The sequence below is a fragment of the Giraffa tippelskirchi genome, chromosome 2, assembly GCF_054371585.1.
Source record: "Giraffa tippelskirchi isolate mGirTip1 chromosome 2, T2T-mGirTip1v1.2.pri, whole genome shotgun sequence".
NCBI lineage: Eukaryota > Metazoa > Chordata > Mammalia > Artiodactyla > Giraffidae > Giraffa > Giraffa tippelskirchi.
The window spans coordinates 9756008-9778223 of record NC_137276.1 but is presented as its reverse complement, the minus strand read 5'-3'; the positions used below and the strand labels follow the sequence as shown (position 1 = coordinate 9778223).

General features: G+C 50.2%; 1 protein-coding gene across 22 annotated transcripts in view; it reads left to right on the top strand.

Moving 5' to 3' along the window:
- BTBD16 (BTB domain containing 16) overlaps positions 1 to 22216 on the top strand; it is an 85974-nt gene that overhangs the window by 10389 nt on the left and 53369 nt on the right. For all 22 annotated transcript variants that reach the window (XM_081534415.1, XM_081534509.1, XM_081534466.1 and 19 more), the window contains 6 exons: positions 1844 to 1917; positions 4838 to 4981; positions 7807 to 7896; positions 9128 to 9242; positions 13665 to 13734; positions 14675 to 14805. In XM_081534415.1, the coding sequence (XP_081390541.1) occupies positions 1844 to 1917; positions 4838 to 4981; positions 7807 to 7896; positions 9128 to 9242; positions 13665 to 13734; positions 14675 to 14805 (624 nt within the window). The remainder of the gene's footprint in view (positions 1 to 1843; positions 1918 to 4837; positions 4982 to 7806; positions 7897 to 9127; positions 9243 to 13664; positions 13735 to 14674; positions 14806 to 22216) is intronic.

Here is a 22216-nt window from a genome sequence, read left to right as displayed (position 1 = left end):
TAGGACAGTTGAGTTCATGGCCATTGCCCCAGCGTTTCCAAAATCTGTTGCTCCATTTTGAGATCACAGTCTGAACTCCTGACCTTAGCCAGCTATTGCCAGATGTGTGACCCAAGCCACTGGGGGCTTGGAGTCTGGCTTGGGTCAGGCCCCCTGCTCCTGTGGAATAAACAGCTCCAGCTCCCACTGCCTTCCTGAGGCTGAGTCACTTGTAATCATCATTTCTGCTTGGAAATGGCAGCATGTGGTCAATATTATTCTGGACACAGGCTCCCCCACCCAAGCCCTCCTGCAAACACCCTGGTCCATGAAGATTTCTGGCATCATTGGAAAACAGCATGGCAAAGGTGACCCCGGCTGGATTGTGGTCAAGTGTCCCTTGGCTGGTTGGATTTCTTGGAATGACTGTCTTCAAGCTGTGAATGTGTGACTACAGCTTTGTTTCCTTTCCTTGTTCAGTGGGACGAATATAGTGTTGAGGGGAAAGTGTCTTATCTTTGTCATCTCCCAATCCTTTTTATTATCGAGCACATTCATGATGGCCATGCCTGGGCTGCAGCAGTAAATAAATGCCCACTTTATCTCTGAAGGCTGCAGAGCCTAACCCAGAGGGCATGTCCGGAAATAGGTGACTAGAAGACCCTACAGACGGAGTTTTAACAGGGGGAAATCCCGGGACGGGTGGTGGGAGGGCTTCCCACCCAGCCTCCCCAGAGGAAAGAACCACTAAACTTATCTAGAGGATGAGTGGGTGTTCATCCGCTAAAAAGGTGAGGGAACTGTGCGTCCACAAGATGGGAAACAAGAGGTGGTGGGTTCCAGCTCTTGAGAAGGGCTGGAGTGGGCAGTGCAGGGAAATGAGGCTGCAGAGACAGGCAGAAGCTGGTTAGCCACGCTAAGGAGGCTGGCTTGCCCCTGGGAGCAATGAGGGAGACAGTGAAGGATTCTCAGCGGGAGAATCTCAGGCAAGATCAGATTGGCGTCTCAGTTGGTTTGTCAGGCTGCAGTGTGGGGTGTGCATCAGAGGGGACCATGTGGACACCTGGCACCTGGCAGTGGGGGGGAGATACTGGTGGCTAGGATGAAGGTCATAGCAACAAGGGCAAAGATTCACCCAAGGAGAGACGGATAAATTCAAAAGACATCCCATTAGATCTGGGCAAATGATCAGGTGAGACAACATTCAGGATGCTTGCTTGGGCAACTGGAGGCTGGTGGTGCCATATCCCAGCAGAGGATCGGGGTTTGGTTCAGAGTGGATTCTTTTTTATTTTTTGGCCATGCTGCTTAGTTTGTAGGATCTGCTCCCTGACAAGGGGTTGAACCCAGGACCATGGCAGTGAAAGCCCAGAATCTTAGCCATTAGGCTACTGGGAAACTCCCTTGGGTAGATTTTGAGTTTGATGGTGGACACATTGGGGCATGCATGACCCTACCCAGAAGTATTGCTGAGTTAATTTCCCAGACATGTGCAGAACCCTCTCCTCCTTTCTCTAGCAGTTATTTATTGAGCACCTACTATATGCTAGGCTTTGTTTTAGATACTCACCCAAAGAGGTGTCATTCAACAGCCAGATGCAACCTCACATACCTCCGTGGTAAGAGCTGCTCACAAACTGACAACAGGAATGAATGATTTGAGCTGGTCATCAGACAGAGCTTACAGTTTGTCAGACTGGCAGACCCCTGGGGACCCGAGGAAAGTGTCCCAATGAGAGAGATGTGATAAGTTTGGTTCAGGAATGCTTAGGGATGCTTGCACTGGAATGATAACTTGTTGCAGATCAAGAAAAATGTTAGTGTTAACTCCTGGATATTTTTTTGTTTGTATTTTTTTCTTGAGGTTATGCATTTCACAAATTCAGAAAATTTTCCCTGAGAATTTGAAGAACAAGACCATCCAAAGTGGAGAGGCAGGTGAGTTCCTATCACCAGTGGGTTCCTCAGAATGTTGCTAACCTCAGGGGCATCTTGTGGTCTCTGTGGAAGGAGACCAGTGGCCAGGTCCCTAGTCTAGAAGTTTCTGTTCTTGCCAACTGCACAGTGTCCCATGTGTAACATGTGCTAAGTCGCTTCAGTCGTGTCTGACTCTTTCTGACCCTATGGACTGCAGCCCGCCAGGCTCCTCTGTCCATGGAATGTTCCAAGCAAGAATCCTGGAGTGGGTTGCCATTTCCTACTCCAGGGGATCTTCCTGAGCCAAGGATGGAACCCACGTCTCTGATGGCTCCTGCATTGGCAGGCGGGTTCTTTACCACTAGCATCCCTTGGAGAAGGGAAAGGCTACCGACTCCAGTATTCTGGCCTGGAGAATCCCATAGACTGTATAGTCCATGCAGTCGCAAAGTGTTGGACATGACTGAGTGACTTTCACTTCACTTCATTTCACCTGGGAATTCCCAACATGTAAATAGGTGCCATAAAAATTATTTCCCAAATGCACAATGAAGGAAATCAAGCTTGGGAAACACATTTTCATATGCTAATGGCCGTGATGAATATAGACCTGCCGAGTTTAATAAATAGACTTTGGATTGGAAGACGAAGCAGAGGCTCATCCAGCCTGGGGCAGCTGTTCTGGGTCCCTCTGGGCTCTAAGCAGTCATGACTTGGATGTCCATATCTGCATTCGCCCAAGAGGACTTATCTGCAGTTGGATGAGGAGTCAGATGGGGGCTGTCCAGCTGGGAAAGTCCCACTGAGCTCCACGAGGGGCCTGGGCAGTCAGCTCCTTGGTGGAGCTTTTATGGATAAACCCCACCCCACGGCATGGCCATCTGAGGTCAGAGCCAGCCTCCCTCTCCAGTGGAGGCTCACCGATTTCTTTTTACCTTTCAATTCTGATTGACGGTGGGGTGGGAAGTCCTGCGAGGCTGTCTCCAGACTCGGGAGAAAGGGTTCCAGGTAGGTTGTGTTGTCAGCCCTGCGTTGCCAGCCTGAGAGCAGAAGTGGGGGGCGGAGGACACACTTTATCTGCAGTTCTGCCCTTTCTCTGCAATCTTGTCTGGGGGAAAGTTCCCTCTAATCCAGCAGAGCCAGACTGCCACCTAGGGTGACCCAAGATTTGAGATGAAAACCCAGGTTCTCAACTCCCAGCACTGAACGACATCATAAAGCTGGTGAATAACAATAATAGTAACAGAAGAGGAAATAGGTACCCAAGGATACCCAGTCAAAATAATAATAAGGCCAAGAAGTATATGGAGGTGAGGCTGGTGAACCCCAGGTCCTGTCCGGCACTGGGATTTAGGGTTTGGAGGGATCACCCTGAGCATGTCTCCCTTCCCCTCAGCTCTGTGCTAATGCAGGAGTGCAGCCTCGGAGCCCCCTTTACGCACAGCCTCTCCTGTCTCACCTGGCCGGGTATCCTGGATCCTCCATCTGCCTTCCTATCCAAGTCTCTTCTTCTTCTTTTTTTTTTTTATCATTTATGCGACCACAGAGAACCCTCTTCACACTGTAAGCGCATTTCATCCCCATGGGCTTGGGCTTTCTGATGACCTCCATTCCCTTGAGAAAAGCAGTGCTGATGAGAACTCTGCTCCCTGGGAATGGGCTTTTTTCCGTGATGCTGTTGCCTTTCTCATGGATAATAATTAGGTACTAACGGGCCAACCTCACTGGTGGCTCAGAGGTAAAGAATCTGCCTGCCATTGCAGAAGCCAAGGGTGTGATCCTTGGGTTGGGAAGATCCCCTGGAGAAGGAGATGGGAACCCACCCCAGTATTCTTGCCTGGAGAATCTCTATGGACAGAGGAGCCTGGCGGGCTGCAGTCCATGGGGTCACACAAGAGTCAGACATGACTTAGCGAATGAACAATGACAGCCCAGTACTTTTTTAACAGGGGACCAGGTAGCGATTTTGCTCCCCAGAGGACATTCGGCAACGTCTGGAGATGTCTTGGGTTGTTACAGTTCTAGGGTGGGGGCTGGCTACTGGCATCCAGTGGGTAGGGGCCAGAGGTGCTGTTGAATATCCTCCCGTGCTCAGGACAGCCCCCCACCCAGTCCCCCCAAACAGAGAATTGAAAGTGAAAGTGTTAGTCACTCAGTCGTGTCCGACTCTTTGCGACCCCGTGGACTGTAGTCCACCAGGCTCCTCTGTCCATGGAATTCTCCAGGCAAGAATACTGGAGTGGATTGCCATTCCCTTCTCCAGGGCATCTTCCCGACGCAGGGATCGAACCCAGGTCTCCTGCATTGCAGGCGGATTCGTTACTGTCTGAGCCACCAGGGAAGCCCCCACAGAGAATTATCTAGCTCTAAATATGAACAGCGGGACTTTCCCGGTGGTCCAGTGGCTAAGGCTCCAGACTTCCAATGCAGGGGGCCCAGGTTTGATCCCTGGTCGGGGAGCTAGATCCCAACATGCCACAACTAAAGATCCTGCATGCCGCAACTAAGACCCGAAGCTGCCAAATAAATAAATAAATGTTTAAAATAAAAAAGAAGTGAACAGCGCTGAGGCCAAGAAACACCGTAATGGGGGAGACAAGGTGAGCTCCCTCCAAGAGTGTGGCAGCCAGTGTCCCTGCCCCATGGAGCTTTTTTTCCAGTCCCCGAGTTGGAGGGCATCCTATGTGCCCGTCTTGGTCGGCAGCCTGGGTGGACATTTATCACTTTCTAAGTTACCCTGTGAGTCTGCCCATCAGCTCCACCTGGCTGTCAGGAAGCTCCGTGGGGCTGGAGCTTTGCTCCTGAAAGGCCCAGCGAGGCAGCCTGCCCACTCGTCTGCTCAGTAACGCGACAGGCAGAGAGGACGCGGGAGAAAGAGTGACAGCACCTTCAGGTCAGGGCGTTGTGACACCCTTTGCTCAGCCTCTTTCTCTCTCCTCAGATGTGATTCTTGAATGCCTTGGCTTCAAGTGGGAACTCCACCAGACCCAGCTTTTTCAGTCCGAGACCTTGGCCAAGCTCTACCTGATGGGCCTGGCCCAGGGCAACGCAAACACTGAGAAGGAGCCAGTGAAGATTCTGCAAGGTAGGTTCTCACCCAGGGTGGGCGCCCCAAGGACCCTCTGGTTAGAGAGGCCCCAGCTGGGCATTTGGTTACCTGTTTGGGGACCACGATCACCCTGACAATTAAGAGCAAGGCTCGTGGTTTGACCTCATCACTGGACTTAAACTCAGTCTCCTCGGCTGTAAAGTGGGATAATGGTTCTGTTGTGTTTCACTGTGGAGGAAGAACACGTGTAAAGTTCTCAAACAATGCCTGGTACAGAGTGAGTACTCAGTAAGCGTCAGTTATATTTTCACAAGAACACATTCTTTTCTACCAGCTACGTTGGAGGCTCTCCCTACTTCTTTGAGAATATGGGTGGGTATTGAGTCTGCAGATGGGTTTTTTAGAAAGAAGTCATGGTTTTGACATCTGTGGCTTGTTTGGCCCTAAGCATGCTGGTTGGAGGTTTGCAAGTGTCCATCAATTTTCTTGGTTCTTTTCCTTTCGTTTCTCTTTTCTTAATTCCACCTCACACCCAAAACTCTTTAGGTCACTTCTTTTTCTTTTTTCTCTTGATTTTTGATCCCAGTCATCCCTAGTCGCCCCTTATCTGTCCCACACGTTCCTCTCCTGCAGCTTTGCCAGCTTCTTCTCAGGTAATATAGATTGGCGTCTCCTCCAGGTACCTCATAAGCAGGTGCCATGGAAAATTCAAGGCCTCCAGGGCAGCTGGCACGCCAGCCAGGATGGAATCACATTTCCAGGACGTGGCAGTAAAGCTCTGATGTTCCAGAGCCAGACAGGCTGCCGGAGCCCCCCGTCACCGCCCTGCCCTGAGCCAGGAGGAGGAACCTGGCTGCCTGCCGGAATCTTCCTGGCCACGGGGCCTCTGACTCAGCCCTTCCCAGCCGAGCTGGGAGCCCAGAGCAGGCTGTGGCATTCCCACAGGACGGTAACGAGCTTCACACTTCCTCAGGATCTTCTTTGCTCTTCTTGCGCGTTTGTCCCACTGTCTTCCAAGTGACACTGAGCTCTTTCTCCCACGGCCCAGGTCACAGCTCTTCCTGAGCAACCAGTGAAAGGCCGTGGAGGTCCAGACAGTGGGTACATTGAAAATCAAGAGAATTTGTGTTGTTTTTCTTTTCCTATTCTCCCCCAAACTTCCCCTCCTATCCAGGCTGCCACATAACATTGAGCAGAGTTCCCTGTGCTGTGCCGTAGGTCCTTGTTGGTTATACATTTTGAATATAGCAGTGTGTTCCTGTCCATCCCAAGCTCCCCAACTATCCCTTCCCCCACAGCAACCATAAGTTTGTTCTCTAAGTCTGTGAGTCTCTTTCTGTTTTGTAAGTTCATTTGTATCATTTCTTTTTAGATTCCACATATAAGGGATGTCTTATGATACTTCTTCTTCTCTGTCTGACTTAGTTCACTCAGCGTGACACTTTCTAGGTTCATCCATGTTGCTGCAAATGGCATTATTTCATTCTTTTTTAATGGCCAAGTAATATTCCATTGTATATATGTACCACATCTTTATTCATTCCTCTGTCAATGGATGTTTACTTTGCTTCAGTGTCTTAACTATTATAAGCAGTGGTCCTATGAACGTTGGTGTGCACATATCCTTTCAGCTCATGTTTCCCCCCAGATACATGCCCGAGAGTGGGACTGTAGGGTCATATGGTAGCTCTATTTTTAGTTTTGTAAGGAACCTTCATAGTGTTCTCCATAGTGGTTGTACCAATTTACATTCCCACCAACAGCGTAGGAGAGTTCCCGTCTCTCCACACGGCTTCCAGCGTGTATTGTTTTGTTATAGCCATTCTGGCTGGTGTGAAGTGATGTCTTATTGTAGTTTTGGAAAGTCAAGAGAATTTGGAAGGGGAAAACAGCACTATCATTAATGTCTTTGGTAAGTCGAGAGTGGACTCAGTTGGGACTTCCCCGGCAGTCCAGTGGTTAAGACTCCAGGCTTCCATTGCAGGGGCACAGGTTCAATCCCTGGTTGGGGAACTAAGGATCCCACATGCCACACGGTGCGGCCAAAAAACCACACACACAAAAGACATAGAATAGGCTCACTTGAAAGATGTGGCCCTCCTAAAACAGCTGTTCCAATTGCAGCCCCCTGCTAGAGGCTGGGCCAGACTGGGGGACATCAGGGCAGGTGCGGGAATAAGACTTCAGTGGTCAAACAGTCACAAGTTCCCAACGTCTCCCCTGCAAGCACCGCCAGTTGCGTCAGGCCCTGGGACTCTTGTCTGCAAGGTTTTCAGTGTGTGTGTGCATGCTAAGTCACTTCGGTTGTGTCTGACTCTTTGCAGTCCTATGGACTCTAGCCCATCAGGCTCCTCTGTCCATGGAATTCTCCAGGCAAGAATACTGGAGTGGGTTGCCATTTCCTCCTCCAGGGGATCTTCCCAACCCAGGGATCGAACCTGTGTCTCTGCGCCTCCTGTACTGAAGGGGAATCTTTACCACTGAGCCACCTGGGAAGCCCTCAGACTGCTCACAGCCTAATGAGAGAAAGAGGGAGGGAAGGGGAAGGGCCGGTGTCTGTGTGACGGTCAATGTCCCAGTTTTGACAGTCTCAGTAGCTGTGTCCGATCATTGGGAAAAGTTGGCCCAGGGGGACATGATAACTGTACTATTTTTGCAACTTCTTACGAGTCTTCAACTATTTCAAAATAAATAATCATTTCAACCATGCATGCACTAAAACAAACAAGCAAACAAAGATAAACAAAGCACAGCGTGACCCATGCCAAGGTCAAGGTTGTGCTCACGGTCCTGCAGCCTCACGCTGTGCTTTGCACTGCGGCTGTCACACCTGTGCACCCTGGTCCCGTTTCCCTCCCTAGCCCAGCGGCGTGGGAGGAGCCGAGAACAGCGCCCCGTGAGGAAGATGATCCTCTCCTTGAAGATCAATGACCCTCTGGTCACCAAAGCTGGTAACGTGCCCCTGTCCTGGCATTCTGAGAAGGTTGTTGAACAAGCAGCTCTCTCAGATTTGAAAAGCAAACGAAACACCACAAACTGGAGGTGCACAGTGCGCGGTGCCTCCTTAGTAAACACAGCTCAGAGGCGCAGGGAGGCGGGGAAGGAGGCTGGGACAACTTGGGGAAATGAAAGAAGGGGGAATTCTGCTACAGAGGGGTGCTCATCCTTGTAAAGAGGCGGAAGCAGGCTTCCCAGATGGACTCGGGAAGGAGGATGTCACTGCCCTTCTGGGCTCAGGCCCACCCTTGCCCTAGGCATCACCCACCCGCCCCACCTTCCCCCCAGGGCCCCTTCCTGGCTGCCTGCCAGCAGCCCAGAGGGCTTCCATGGGCTCAGCCTCTCCCCCTCCCATCCTGGCCGCTTAGAAACACCTACTGACAGGCGTTAATACAACCTTCTGTCACGTGCCCTCAGGAAATCGTCCAGCCTCAACGGGGCTGGTTGTCCTCGGAGTGCCTGGAACGCACTCCAGCGCTATTCGGGATCAGGCAGAACTTGGAATAAGCTGGGTCCGTCTGCCCCTAGCTGGGGACTGGCACATTATCCTGGCTCTTCCCAGGGGTCCTTAACCTTTTTGAAGACCCCAGGTTCTGAGGAAGGCTTCCCTGGTGTCTCAGACAGTAAAGTGTCTGACTGCAATGCAGGAGACTGGAGTTCGATCCCTGGGTCAAGAAGATCGTCTGGAGAAGGAAATGGCATCCCACTCTAGTACTCTTGCCTGGAAAACCCCATGGACGGAGGAGGCTGGTAGGCTACAGTCCGTGGGGTCACAAAGAGTCGGACAATCTGAGGAAAACCTGCTGTTAAGTATGTCATCTCCAAAGAAAACAAAGCATGCCTCCTTGTGCACATTTTGGGGGGTGACCACCACCTCTCTGCCCAGGCCCTGGACCCCCGGGTTAGGACAGAAGTCCCGAGGCCCAGACTCACAGAAGATTTTTCATAAGAGCCCTGTTTTCTTTAGCTTCATCCTCAACTGCTTTGGGGGCCGGGAGCCTGGGCAGCGTCTGCACCCAGGTCGGAGCGAGTGCGTTTTGTCTGCTCCATCTCGCCTGTCCCCAGCTCGGGACACTCTTCCAGCATGCTGGTGGCGAGGGGTGGAGGAGGGGAGCCTGGACGTGGGGGACACAGGGCTGCAGAGCCCCCAGGCTGACGGCTGGCCCTTGGACACTGCCTTCCCAGCCTTCGCCACGGCCCTGAAGAACCTCTACATGAGCGAGGTGAAGATGAGCATGGATGACGTGCTGGGCGTGCTGGCCGCCGCTCACATCCTCCAGTTTGGCAGCCTGTTTCAAAGGTAAGGCCGCCCAGCCTCTTGGTAGAGCAGCCAGGACCCCGAGGGCCCCAGGGGCCCCAGAACCTGGCCCCCTACCACTTCCTGTTCTGGTTTGCTCAGACGAGGTGGTGACATCACTCTCTCATTGGTGGTCCTGACACTTCCTGCTCCCCCTCACCTCAATAGCCCTGGGCCAGATGGACTTGGCTCAGCCATTGATTTAACCACACCTTCATTCTTGCCTGTGTTCCTTTAAGAATGACTTCATGGGCTTCTCCAGGACACCAGAGAGGCAGTGGGCGCCTGATGGGCAGGGTCCCTGCCCTCTGAAGCTCCTGTCCAGCTGTCTCTGAGATATCAGGAAGGAGTGAAGTGGGGTGGTGGAAAGGTGGGGGATTCTCAAATGGAAAATGTTATATAAAATTAATTTCAAGTAAAATTGATACCTGCAGTTTGGGAGAGCATTTCTTAGAACTCCCCCCTTTTTTTGTTGTTGTTCAATTGCTCAGTCATGTCCGACTCTTTGCGACCCCATGGACTGCAGCATGCCAGGCTTCCCTGTCCTTCAGTATCTCCCGGGGTTTGCTCAAACTCATGTCCATTGAGTCAGTGATGCTCTCCAACCATCTTAGTCTCTGCTGCCTCCTTCTCCTCTTGCCCTCAATCTTTTCCAGCATCAGGGTCTTCTCCAATGAGTCGGCGCTTGGCACTTTTTTTGGTATCCTGTAATAATCTTCCATTCCATCAATGCTTATTAAAAGAAAGTGAACCAAATGGAAAAGCATTGATGCGATTAATTTTTCTCAACTATTCTTTCCCTTCTCTGGGGATTTTCCGTGGATGTGTGCTTACTACTCTCACATCCTGAGCACAGGGGTGGTTTCTTGTAGCTCTTTGATTTCTTACTTCCTGATGCGATTCAGTAGACAGGAGATCTGGGGCAGGGGTGCTCTGCCTGGCTTGTTTTACCACACTAAGCTTCCGTTTCTTCATTTGAGGGAATGAATGAATGGACTTCCCATCCTAGCCTACAGAGGACATCAGCAGCTCTGTAAAAGGCAGGGTCAGGGTCTCTTCCAAGGACCTTCAACTCACTTTTTTATAGAATTCACCTAGCCAGATTCAGTCCCACACATTTTTTTTTTTTTTGAGTCAGTGCCTCATTTCTGGGGTCACCTGAAATAACTCGGACCCGATCCTCAATCTGGAGCATCTTGAAGCCTCGTTGGCAATGCAGATGCCGCTTGAACCCAAGGATGCAGGCTGTCAGAGGTCTGATTGTGGCCGCAGAGGACACACAGACAGGGGACTCCAGCATGTCAGCCTGGCCAGACTGGTGGGTGGCTGGGAGATGGGAGGTCAGCCAACATAGGCAGGGACAGGTCGTGAAGAGTCTCGAGGTGAACCAAGGCGTCTGACCTTCACCCTGCGGGTGGTGGGGGAAAGTCTGGGTTTTCCTGAGAATCCCCGCTCCCCTGCCGTTGTGTGTCACATGACTTCAGCTGCACATAGGCTTGTGACGTATCAGATCACCACAAAATCACAGCTTTTGTACACAGGTGTTTCTGAGTGACTGGTGCCATGCAGGTAGATATCTCTGACCCCGACTCTGGAAGGCCAGCTTCCCTCTGGCCACCTCCTGTCTGTGAGCCTTGGCTGCCATACCGGGGGCCAGATTCGAAGCCCCGTGTTCCTTCTGGAGCCCTCACGCTGGCTTATCTGGGGTGGAGTCAAGATTGAAAGGTTCATTCTTTCCTTCCTCCTCCACATGCCTTGTCTTGAATGCCCGAGCAGGGAGGGCTCAGGATACTGAGCCAAGACTATCATTCTGCTGATCAGCAAACCTGGGCCCGCCTGGGGCTCATGGGCCCTCTCTGAGATGCTGCAGATAACTGTGGTGGGGCTGGAATCCTAGCTCAGAGCCAGGCAGGCCTGACACCCAGCCGGGGTGGGTCTCACCTGCCTTCGAGAGGCTGACGGTGCAGCTGGCAGGGATGTGGCAGTGCAAGCCTCGGTGTGCACGCACACGTGAGTGTGTGTGCATGGGTGAGCAGAAGTCTCCCAGGTCACTCTGATAGCATCACCACCCCAGGTGCGCTGGACGGGCTCTCAGAGGTCATCTTGGCTGAGATCCCCGCCAGCGCGAAACCCCTGGATGGCCACTGTCTGAATCATCCACACCCGAGGCCACCCGTCTTCAGGGGATGAAGTGTATGTGTGTGGGTGTGGATTACACAGGACGCTGCTCCTTAGACGCACACATCAGTGTGCATCAGTGTCTGCTTTGACACAGCTGGGATCATAGTTACTGGTTGTTACCTGCACACACACACACACACATACACACACCTCTCCGAAGGGTCACTTGTGTCCCTCCAGGCCCACAGGGCTGGAAATATCCCACAGAGGATATTTCTTTGCCTCCATGCAAGGCTGAACACCATCTGTGAGCTACTGCCTGGTGCCGCTAGAACTTCTGGAAGTGGAAATCCCCAGCCTCTCTGAGTCAGGAGGCAGCTGGCCTGGGTGGCCCCAGAATTAGTTCTGTGTCCTCTGGTCTGGGAAGTCTGACCATTCTGAACCCGCCCAGCCAGGGAGTCTCACGGTGAGGAGGGGGAGCATGGGGGAAGGTGTGAGGAGCACTGATTTCTGCATCCCAGCTTCAAACCCAGCAAATTCTATCCACGCATCTCCCCTGGCAAAGCCAGCACCTGAAGAACACCACGCATGGTGAGAGATGGGCCTGAACCTTCCACGCAGCCCTCCTCACACCTGGTTCCCCCTCGCTGACCTGTGAGCTCGGCTCACGGCGAGCCCAGGAGCCCCAGGAGGGGAGGAGCCTTGTATATGGCAGGTATTTCCAGAATCTGCCACAGAGGATGCCTCAGAGGAGACTCTTGGGATGGATGTATGCTGGGAGGGCTGCTGCCTGGCAGTCTCTAGTTTCAAGGAGGCAGAAGCTCCAGGCCGAATGAGGTCATGGCAATCAAAGCAAAAGGAACATGTAGGTAGAAGCAATCAGGGAGACTTCCAAGAGGAGTTGGTACTTGAGCTGAGCCTGGGAGGAGTCCAGCTGTCAAGGGTGTGAGCAAAAGGGGGCTTCGTGCCGATGAGAGCATAGAAACTGGAACTGCTTGGTCACTGAGAATCAATGTGGCTGGAGTCAGGGAGGGACGTGGAAAGATGAAGGGAAAGGTGGGTGGGGCGATTAGGGTGACTGCAGGTCATGCAGACCTTGAAGACCATAGAAGCAGGTTCTACCTGATTTTGCCAGCAGAGGAGAGCCTGAGGCTTGGGAGGGGATAGTGACCAGAGCCTCTCTGTGTTATCAGCTTTGGGATGCTGCTTTCATAATGTGGTCACCTGTCTATATGTTTACTCAACGTGTGCTGGGCCCATTGGCTTTGCTCTTTGTAACCCAAGTGCCTCGAAGTGTGCCTGGCACACAGTAAATGCTCAGTAAACAGATCCTTGATAAATAAATGAACCAAGTAAATCAGACTTTGGCCACCTGATGCGAAGAGTCAACTCATTGGAAAAGGCCCTGTTGCTGGGAGTGATTGAGGGAAGGAGGAGAAGGGGACCACAGAGGATGAGATGGTTGCATAGCGTCATCGATTCAAGGGACATGAGTTTGAACAGACTCCAGGGAGATACTGAAGGACAAGGAAGCCTGGCGTGCTGCAGCCCATGAGGTTGAAAGCAGTCAGACACGACTGAGTGCCTGAACAACAGCGAGTAAACGAGGCCTAGGTGTGAAAAGGATGGAGATTTTCATCAGAAAGTTGCTTTTTCAATCTACTCTCGTACAGAGAGGAAATAGGACTGGAGGCCCCTCTAAGAAGCTCAGCAATGATCTGTACAGGAAAAACTTGCCTTCAGCAGGAAGACAACCAAATGTCATCCTGGCTAAAATTAAAACCTAACAAGGCACTTTTCAGCTTCGCTTTGGCTCAGCGGTAAAAAATCCTCCTGACAATGCAGGAGCCGAGGGTTTGATCTCTTGGTTGGGAAGGTCCCCTGGAGAAGGAAATGGGAACCCACTCCAGTATTCTTACCTGGGAAATCCCATGCACAAAGGAGCTGGTGGGCTACAGTCTATGGGGATGTAAAGAGTCGGACACAACTTAGCAACCAAACAACAACAACAAGATGCTTTTAGGTGCTTAATCTCTGAATAGTAATACTTCTCCTTGGTGCCAAGACTACTTTGTTTTCTTTGGAAAGATTTGTTCTAAGAGCTCACCTCCCTCAGCCCAGAGCTCTTTGCAACAAGCCTTGCTGGTCTTGCTCTCCAGCCCTATGTCCACGACCTTAAAATAAGGTTCTTTCCCTTCCATGGAAGGACTCAGCTGCCAGCATGGGGTTACGTAAAACCTCTGGGGCTGCTCACTTTCCTGAAAGCAGCACGGGGCCTCCAGGAACAGTGTTCTCTCTCTGCAGGTGTGTGAACATCATGATGAACGGACTCACGCCGAGCACCATCAAAAACTTCTATCTGGCCGGCTGCAAGGTGAGAACAACCTTGCCGGGCACACAGCATCTTGGGGACCCTCAACAGCACCCAGACTCTGGGATTTCAGCTCCAAGAAATCTGTCTGATGGCACCAACCTAACAGTGCCCACCTTTTATTTTGCCGAGTGAACAATTTAAAAAAATCATTTTATCTTTAAATATTTTAACATCCTCCCCAAATAGAAAAGCTTTAATTGGAAGAAGAGGGTGGGAAAAAGGACAGCCTTTCTTGCCAAAACAGCAGACAGCGTTCCAGGACATTCTTGGTGGGACTGAGGGAAATGCATCCCACCTGGGCCCAGTCAGTATGTCAGGGTTGGCAATAAATGATGTATTCTAACTCTCATTATCAGAGGAGAAAAGTGAGACCCAAGGCCGGTGGAGCTTCTGTGATCAGTCACAGACCTCAGTCCAGAGATTTCGGCATACAAGCCCATGTAACTAGTTGCATTTCAGCATGCAAGCCCACTTAACTAGGTCAGACCACTTAACCAGTTGTATGACCTCAGGCAAGAGCAGGAATGTTGGAGCCTCAGATTTTCCATTGGTGAAATAGGAAGAATGATGAACCAACCTCATAGGGTAGCAGGATGGATTTGAATCAACCTAGTGCGGTGCCTTGAGCATCGCAAACACTCAGAATATGTTATCAATGCATGTGTTTTGAAGAGGTTTGAGCAGGGCTGCAGCACAGCCCTTATAAGAGCATGCTTGTTGCACCGTCACATTCCAGCAGAGGGCGCTGAGATATCAGGGATTCCTTTCTACCTTAAAATTTTTTTTTGCCTGCACCCTCACTAGGGCGGGTGGAATCTTAGTTCCCAGGCCAGGGATCAAACCCACACCCTCTGCAGTGGAAATGGACACTCGCAACCATTGGACCACCAGGGTAAGTCCCAGAGATTCCTTTCTCAATGGGCTTTTCCTGTCTTCTCAGTACAAGGAAGAGCCCCTCACCATCGCCTGTGAGAAATGGATGGAGATGAACTTGGTCCCTCTAGTGGGGACACAGATCCACCTCCGGAAAATCCCAAAGGAGCTGCTCCACAAAGTGCTGAAATCCCCCAGGTCAGAGCTGGCTCTCAGGGAGGTGCCTCTGGGGTAGAGGGTGGGGATGGGAGGTGGGGGGATGGGTAGGGTAGATGGATGGGGTGCGGAGTGCCGAGCTCACACCGCTGCTGGACATGCCCAGTGTGCAGCGCCCCCTCCATCCCAAATGTGCCAGCCTCCTGGACAGCCCGGCCTCTGGAGGGGCCAAAACGTGGGTCCTGTGCTCGGGCAGGGGAAAGGGTGCTGTTCAGCAGGATCCTTGGGATGCCCGCTGTTTCACTGTGAAAGTGGAAGTGTTAGTTGCTCAGTCGTGTCCACCTCTTTGCGACCCCATGGACCACAGCCCGCCAGGCTCCTCTGTCCATGGGATTTTCCAAGCATGAATACTGGAGTGAGTAGCCATTGCCTTCTCCAGGGGATCTTCCAGACCCAGGGATGGAACCTGGGTCTCCTGCATTGCAGGCAGATTCTCTCTGTCTCACCCACCTGGTAATGAATTAAGTGATTGCGTAAATCATTTTTTAAATTCTGTCAGTATTAAGACATACGCATCATGGAAAATTTGGAAACTAGGGAAAAGGGGAAAAGAAAAAAAGCTCTCAGCCCTAAATCAGTTTCTGTCTCCAGCCCTGGCCCCTCCCCTTAACCGCTCTAGGCCCACACATTTCGCCGCCTGTGTGACCTCTCTGACAGTTAAGGCTAAGACCTAATGCTTGGTGCCCTTGTCCTTTATTGGACCCCTTACCCAGTGTTCCTCAACCAGCTGTCATGCCCTTGGGAATGCTTCCGGACACCACTTCATCCTCCTCCCAAGAGCAACCCATCTCTGTGGGCCTCTGGTGGGTACCAGCCAAAGGCCAAACCTCCACACCTCCCACCTGGGCCAGCGCAGGGCCCGCTAACCCGGGCTCGTGCCTGCTCTTAACCCTCTTCCAATCGAGTCTCTAACCCAAAAGTCTTCAGCTCTGCCAATTCGGCTCCTGTCTTATCCACATGACCACCACAAGGCTTTCCTTAGATTCCAGCCCCTGCTTGGCCTTTTAGGTTATTTCCAATGTTTCACTGATATAAATAGCACCTTGGTGACATTGTTCGATATATATTTATTTTCATCTCAGATTATTTTCCCACATTGAATTCCTAGAAGTGAAGTTCCTAAGCCAAAGGCACTTTAGTTTTTATTAGTGTTTAAAAATATATTTTACTTGAAAATAGTTTCAAACAAATTAGATAACAAGAATAATGCAAAGACTATCTCAGTACCCTTTACCCTGTTTGGTTCAGTCTCTGCCCTGTTTGCTTTATCATTTGCATCTGTGTGTGTCTATCAGCACACATTTTTTAATCCTTTGAGGACAAGTTGCATACATCATGTTCCCTTATCCCTGAATACTTCAATGTTTCATAATAAAGAGAATTTTTCTAATATAATCACAAGGCAGTTAACAACTTGAGGAAATCTGACACTGATGTAATACCTTAAGGTCTTTCATTCAACACTAACCTTCATAGCATCCTTTTTCCTCCAGTGCACAATCTGATTAGGACCACATATTAAATAACATGACCTTGGGGACTCGGGTCCTAATGGCATCCCCAGGCCCTGGATGGGCTCCCACAATAATTTTTCCCTGCTGTGCATAGCCTGTCCAGAAGCATGTGCTCTCCACCCTCCATGAAGCAAAGATTGTGCAACCCTTAAAGAAAAGATAAACAGGGCAGCCCTTAGACTTTTCGTAACACTGTCCCTCCCTTGGAAAGTCTGAGCTGTCCCTCCCCCACCGGTAGCATTTAACCAAGAAAGGGGAAAAAAATGTCTGACCACAGCCAGCATGGTAGCGATGGCATAGGCCCTAGAAAATGCTGGCTGGGCAGGAAAAGAGGTCAAGAACATTACGTGTCGAGTGTCTAGACTCACAGGACTGGGGAGACATGACTGATGTGGAAACTGGGTCCTGCTCCTCTGGCCCCTCCCCAGGAGATGGCTGTCAGCACTGACGGTGCCAGGCTCTCCGGGCAGAGGCGGAGGCGGAGCCTGCATGACCTCGGGCATGTCATCAGCTCTTGTGCCCTGGAAGGACCACACTCTCAGCTCCCAGACCTCGTGCTCACATCTTATCTTCCCAGGTGAACTCTCCCTGCCTGGTTGCTGTCCTTAAAGCTGGGCATCCTTAAAGCTGATGTCCTGCCTTAAAGCTGGAGGAGGGAGGTGAGGAACAGAGGGCCAGAAAGAGGGGCCCGGGCCACACCCAGTGCCCGGGGACATGGTTAGAAATTTACCAGGCTCGGGCTTCTCATCTGAGTGTCTGGTGGGCTTGGCACCACAGACCACCTGGTTAAGAAGAGACCTTTGGGCGAGTTAACTGTCACTGAGCACTTCTGGGTGTGTGCTGTGCTGTGTGCACTGGCCCTTTTAATCCCCACAACCCTACGTGGTAGGTACGATCATTGTCCCTAAGGTAGGAGGGGTAATAAAAGGCGGGGCTGGAGCTTGGGGCTCCAGGCTCCAAGGTCCAGGCTCCCAGCTTCGTGGCTGCACCGTCTTCTCGAGGGTAGCAGAAGCCAGGTTTCCCAACAACCGGAGCTCAGCGAGATCTGGACTGACCTGGGAAGTCACGTGGCCCCAGAGCAGCTGTGGAAAGGCCAGCCCGGGGTCAAGGATGGACAGTCTCTTGGCCCCACTTAGCGTAGACTGTGGCCCATCCCTGGCTTGTGGTCTTGGTGTTTGGGTTGGAAACAACGTCCATCTCAGCAGATGTCTCAACTTCGAGGCTATTCACCTTCCCCAAAGTCCCTTTGACTTCATCTTCCTTTGGGTTTTCTTTCCATCTTGTAAATGACCTTCAGTAAAATATACACAGTTTTCCTGACCTCCTGGGCCTCTGGTTTTCAGTTAATTTTCTTCTTAGAGGTCATCACTCAGTGACCCTGTTTCAGTCACTCTAATATTATGGAAGCTTCATTCCAAGTTCTGTTTTTCTGGAAGCCAATCTCCATGTTGGCTTAGGAGGGTGGAGAATTCAGAGGGTTATCTATCTAGTTCTAGCTGCACAAAAGACTGCTCTGCAACCGGGGGGAACATGTCTTCCTCCCTGACTTCCTGTCTATGATACAAGGAGTCTCGAGGACTCAGGAATTCCCTGAGAACAGCCATCGCGTCCTCTACATCATCTGCAGCACCAATGGGCTTCCCTCTCAAATGTAGTATTTCACAAAGCTATTCATTGGAAGGACTGATGCTGAAGCTGAAGCTCCAATATTTTGGCCACCTGATGCAAAAACTTGACTCATTAGAAAAGACCCTGATGCTGGGAAAGACTGAGGGCAGGAGGAGAAGGAGAGGACAGAGGATGAGATGGTTGGATGGCATCATTGACTCAATGGACATGAGTTTGAGCAAGCTCCAGGAGAAAGTGAAGGACAGGGCAGCCTGGTGTGCTGCAGTTCATGGGGTCGAAAAAAGTTGGACACAACTGAGTGGCTGAACAACAACGTTTCTCTGGCTAATAACACCTCCCCCAACCAGTTATGAAGCACTGGGGTGTACGGAATACTCTGAATGGGCAATCATGACTCATTCCTATAGCAACCCCTTTGGGGGGTGTTCCTTGTGGTTTTCCCCTGCAGAATGAAGATCACAGGAAAAAAGAGAGTTGAAATTTGAACCCAGGTCTGAGTGGCCTCAGCACCCATGGTTATTATTAGTCTGCTGATGTGCTCTGCTCCAAACCTTCTTATTCCTTATTGGTGGTCAGGCACATGGATGGTCATATTTTTTGTTATAAAAAAAGTTACAAAGGTAGGAGGATAATACAAAATACAACTGGATCCATCTCCGCAAATGAACACATGGTAAAATTTTGTCATAAATTAAGAAATAAAACATCCAACAAAGCAGAAGTCACCTTCCCCAGCCCTCCCCCCACCTCACAGCCCTAGTCTTCATTTTCCCTCTTGTCTTTCTCCCTTCCCTAAAGTCAACGAAGCCACTGTTGTGGATTTGTGTGCATCCAACCCATGAGATTACATGCTTGCTACATATATGTACATGCAAAAATTATGCACAATGTACTTTTGCAAAGGTTTAAATTTCTCATAGTGATCGTGACATTCTGCTACTATTAACAAACATCATGTGACTTATTCTCTCCATGTTGACATTTATGTACTTAATCAGCATTTTCAATTTTAATTGTTGTATGAGGCTCCAGTGGATGAACAGACAGTAATTTTTTTCATTCCCTTTCTGATGTCCTTTTCTTTCGTTTGGCTTCCTTTTTTGCTAGGACAATCAGTGCTGCAATGGGTAACCTTGTTCATATTTTCCTGTTCACTTGGATATAGCTTTCCCTGTGGCCTATATTTGGAAGGAGACATTTATTGTTTATATACAGCTTTCTCACACACAAAAAATAGAGGACAATGTCTTGTTAAAGGCATTTTTACACCCATTACATCCCAGTGGCCACTTGTGAGCCCCTGTAAACACTTATAGAGCAGCTCAGATGTTCACCTATATTGGAGGGAAGTTTAAGATCTCTGTGAGTTCCATCTTGATTCAGATCATCAGAACTCTTAGGTAAATGAAAAGATGTTTGAATGTCCTCAGTGTGATTATTTCCTACAGGAACTAATATTTTAGGGTGATGCTTGGATTTCATCCTAGTGTAAACCCAACTGATACTTGGGTTTCCCAGGTGAGTCAGTGGTAAAGAATCTGCCTGTCAGTGCAGGAGACACAGGTCTGATCCTTGGATCAGGAAGATCCCCTGGAGGAGGAAATGGCAACCCATTTCAGTATTCTTGCCTGGGAAATCCCATGAACAGAGGAACCTGGTGGGCTACAGTCCATAGGGTGGCTAAAGAGTTCGGTACAACTTGGTGACTAAACAGCAACTGATACTTGGCCTAAAAACCGAGGACTTTATTTCAACAATTATCCTTCATCATAAAATTGTAACCAGGGTCCTTATCCATGGAGCTCTTGATTACTTCCCTTGTGTTGGTAAACCTCTCTTTTGTAAGATCTCAAAGAACCTTCTGGGTGTGGGGACCTCAAGCATGGGTTCTGCAACAGAAGACATGTAGCTCCCCAGCCCAGCAGTGGTTGGAGTCCTGGCAGAGTATTTTTGGGGAACCTCGTTCCAGGAGGTTCTGTGAGCTCTCCCCTCCTGCCTCACCATTATTGCCCAGACAGTGACAAATTTGGTCCTGTCTGGCTGTAGTCAAAACCCGTGCATCTGTAGGTGCCTAAAAACAAAGAATAGGAAAGAGACCGTTCTACCGCATCCAGAAATAGTGGGAGAGGTGGGAAGGTGACATTCCTGCTGCCCTTGGAGTCACGATTGAGCTTGGCTTCCACCCACCACGACCGCTGAAGTGGTGGGTGAAGAGGCTGTGATACATTTTGAAGCCAGGGTACATCTCCATGGTCAGAGACAGAAAATATCAATCGGTTTAAGAAACGTTGCAATGACTCCTTGGAGAACTAAGTCGTCAGAGGCTGTGAGAGGAGCTTTTTGGGAAGCATCCTTTACAGAGCTGACTTCATGGACAGCAGCATCCTTTCCTCATCCCTTATTTCATGATTTATTCTTTTTTTTTTGTGGTGCATGATATGTGGAATCTTAGTTCCCCAACCAGGGATCAAACCCACACCCCCTGCATTGGAAGTGCAGAGTCTTAACCACTGGACCACCAGGAAAGTCTCCCTTGTTTCTTGTTGGGATGCCTTGCACAGCTACAGGCACAGTGTGGGCTCTGGAGCCAGGATCCAGCACCACCACCTAGGAGTTGGAGCTGCTGTCCTCTGAGCCCATTACTGTGTCCAGGCACTGTGCTAGGCAAGCTGTATGTGTGGTCGGCTCAGTGTGTGTGTGAGTGTGTGTTAGTCGCTCAGTTGTGTCTGACTCTTTGCAGCCCCATGGACTATAGCCCGCCAGGCTCCTCTGTCCATGGGATTTTCCAGGCAAGAATACTGGAGTGGGTTGCTATTCCCTTCTTCAGACGATCTTCCTGACCCAGGGATCAAACCCTAGTTTTCTGCCTTGCAGGCAAATTCTCTACCATCTGAGCCACCAGGGAAGCCCAGTCAGCTCAATAACGATCCCCCAAAGATGTGGCCCTAATGGAATCACCAGACTCTTCAATGTGGGAGAGGGAGGAGAAAGAGTCAGAGCCAGAGGGAGATTTGAAGGTGCTGTGCTGCTGGATGGAAGATGAAGGAAGGGGCCACAAGCCAAGGCGTGCCGGTGGCCTCTAGGAGCTGGAAAAGGCAAAGAAATGATTCTCCCCTAGAACCTCAGGAAGGAGCATGGCCACGCCCACACCCTGATCTTAACCCAGTGAGGTTCATTTTGTACTTAGGGATCCTGAAACGAAAGACTGAAGGCAAAAGGAGAAGGAGGGCAGCAGAGGATGAGATGGTTAGATAGCGTGACCAACTCAATGGACATGAACTAGAGCCAACTCCAGGAGATACTAAAGGACAGGGGAGGCTGGCATGCTGCAGTCCATGAGGTCACAGAATCAGAAGTGAATTAGTGACCTAACAGCAACAAATTTGTGTTGTTTTAAGCCACTTGATTTGTGGCAATTTATTACAGCAGTGACAGGAAACTCATACAACGCATACAAACTCACCCACAGCCTTCATAGTACAGGAAGTCTCCTACATACTTCAAGTTTTGAGCTTTCAAAGATGTGAATGTGCATTCATGCATGTCCAGTCATATAAGTTAGTTCACATGCCTGGCATACATTGTCACATGTGTGCACCCTCTATAAGCAATTGTGTTTTTGTGTACTTTACTGTACAGTACTGTATATGGTACAGTATCTTTACTTCAAGTCTAGGATGTCTGGAAACAAGCATAAAAGCAGTGGTAAATAGCTAATTGTGTTAGTTGGGTACCTAGGCTAAGTTTGTAGGAAAGTGTGAAAGTGTTGGTTGCTCAGTTGTGTCCGACTCTTTCCGACCCCATAGACTGTAGCCCACCTGCTAGGCTCCTCTGCCCATGGAATTTTCTTGGCAAGAATACTGGAATGGGTTGCCATTCCCTTCTCCAAGGGATTTTCCTGACACAGGGATAGAAAGTTTGTTGGACTTACGAACAAATTGGACTTCCAAGCTCACTCTCAGAAAGAACTTTGTGTATGTAGGGGACTTACTGTATCCTCTTAGCAATGGCTATAATCGTTACATTATAGACGAGTGAGTTGCAGCCGCAGGGCCGGAAAGCAGCCTGCAAGAGATTCCACAGCCAATTTGGGGCAGAACTGACCGCTGCCCAGGTCTGACCTCAGAACTGTGTGACTCTGGAAAAGTTATTCCTCAGTTGGGCCCGGGATTGGAATATGATCAGTAAGGCATTCACCTTAGGTGAAAAATTTAAGGGACACCAAAAACCTCAGCCATTGAGATAAAGTA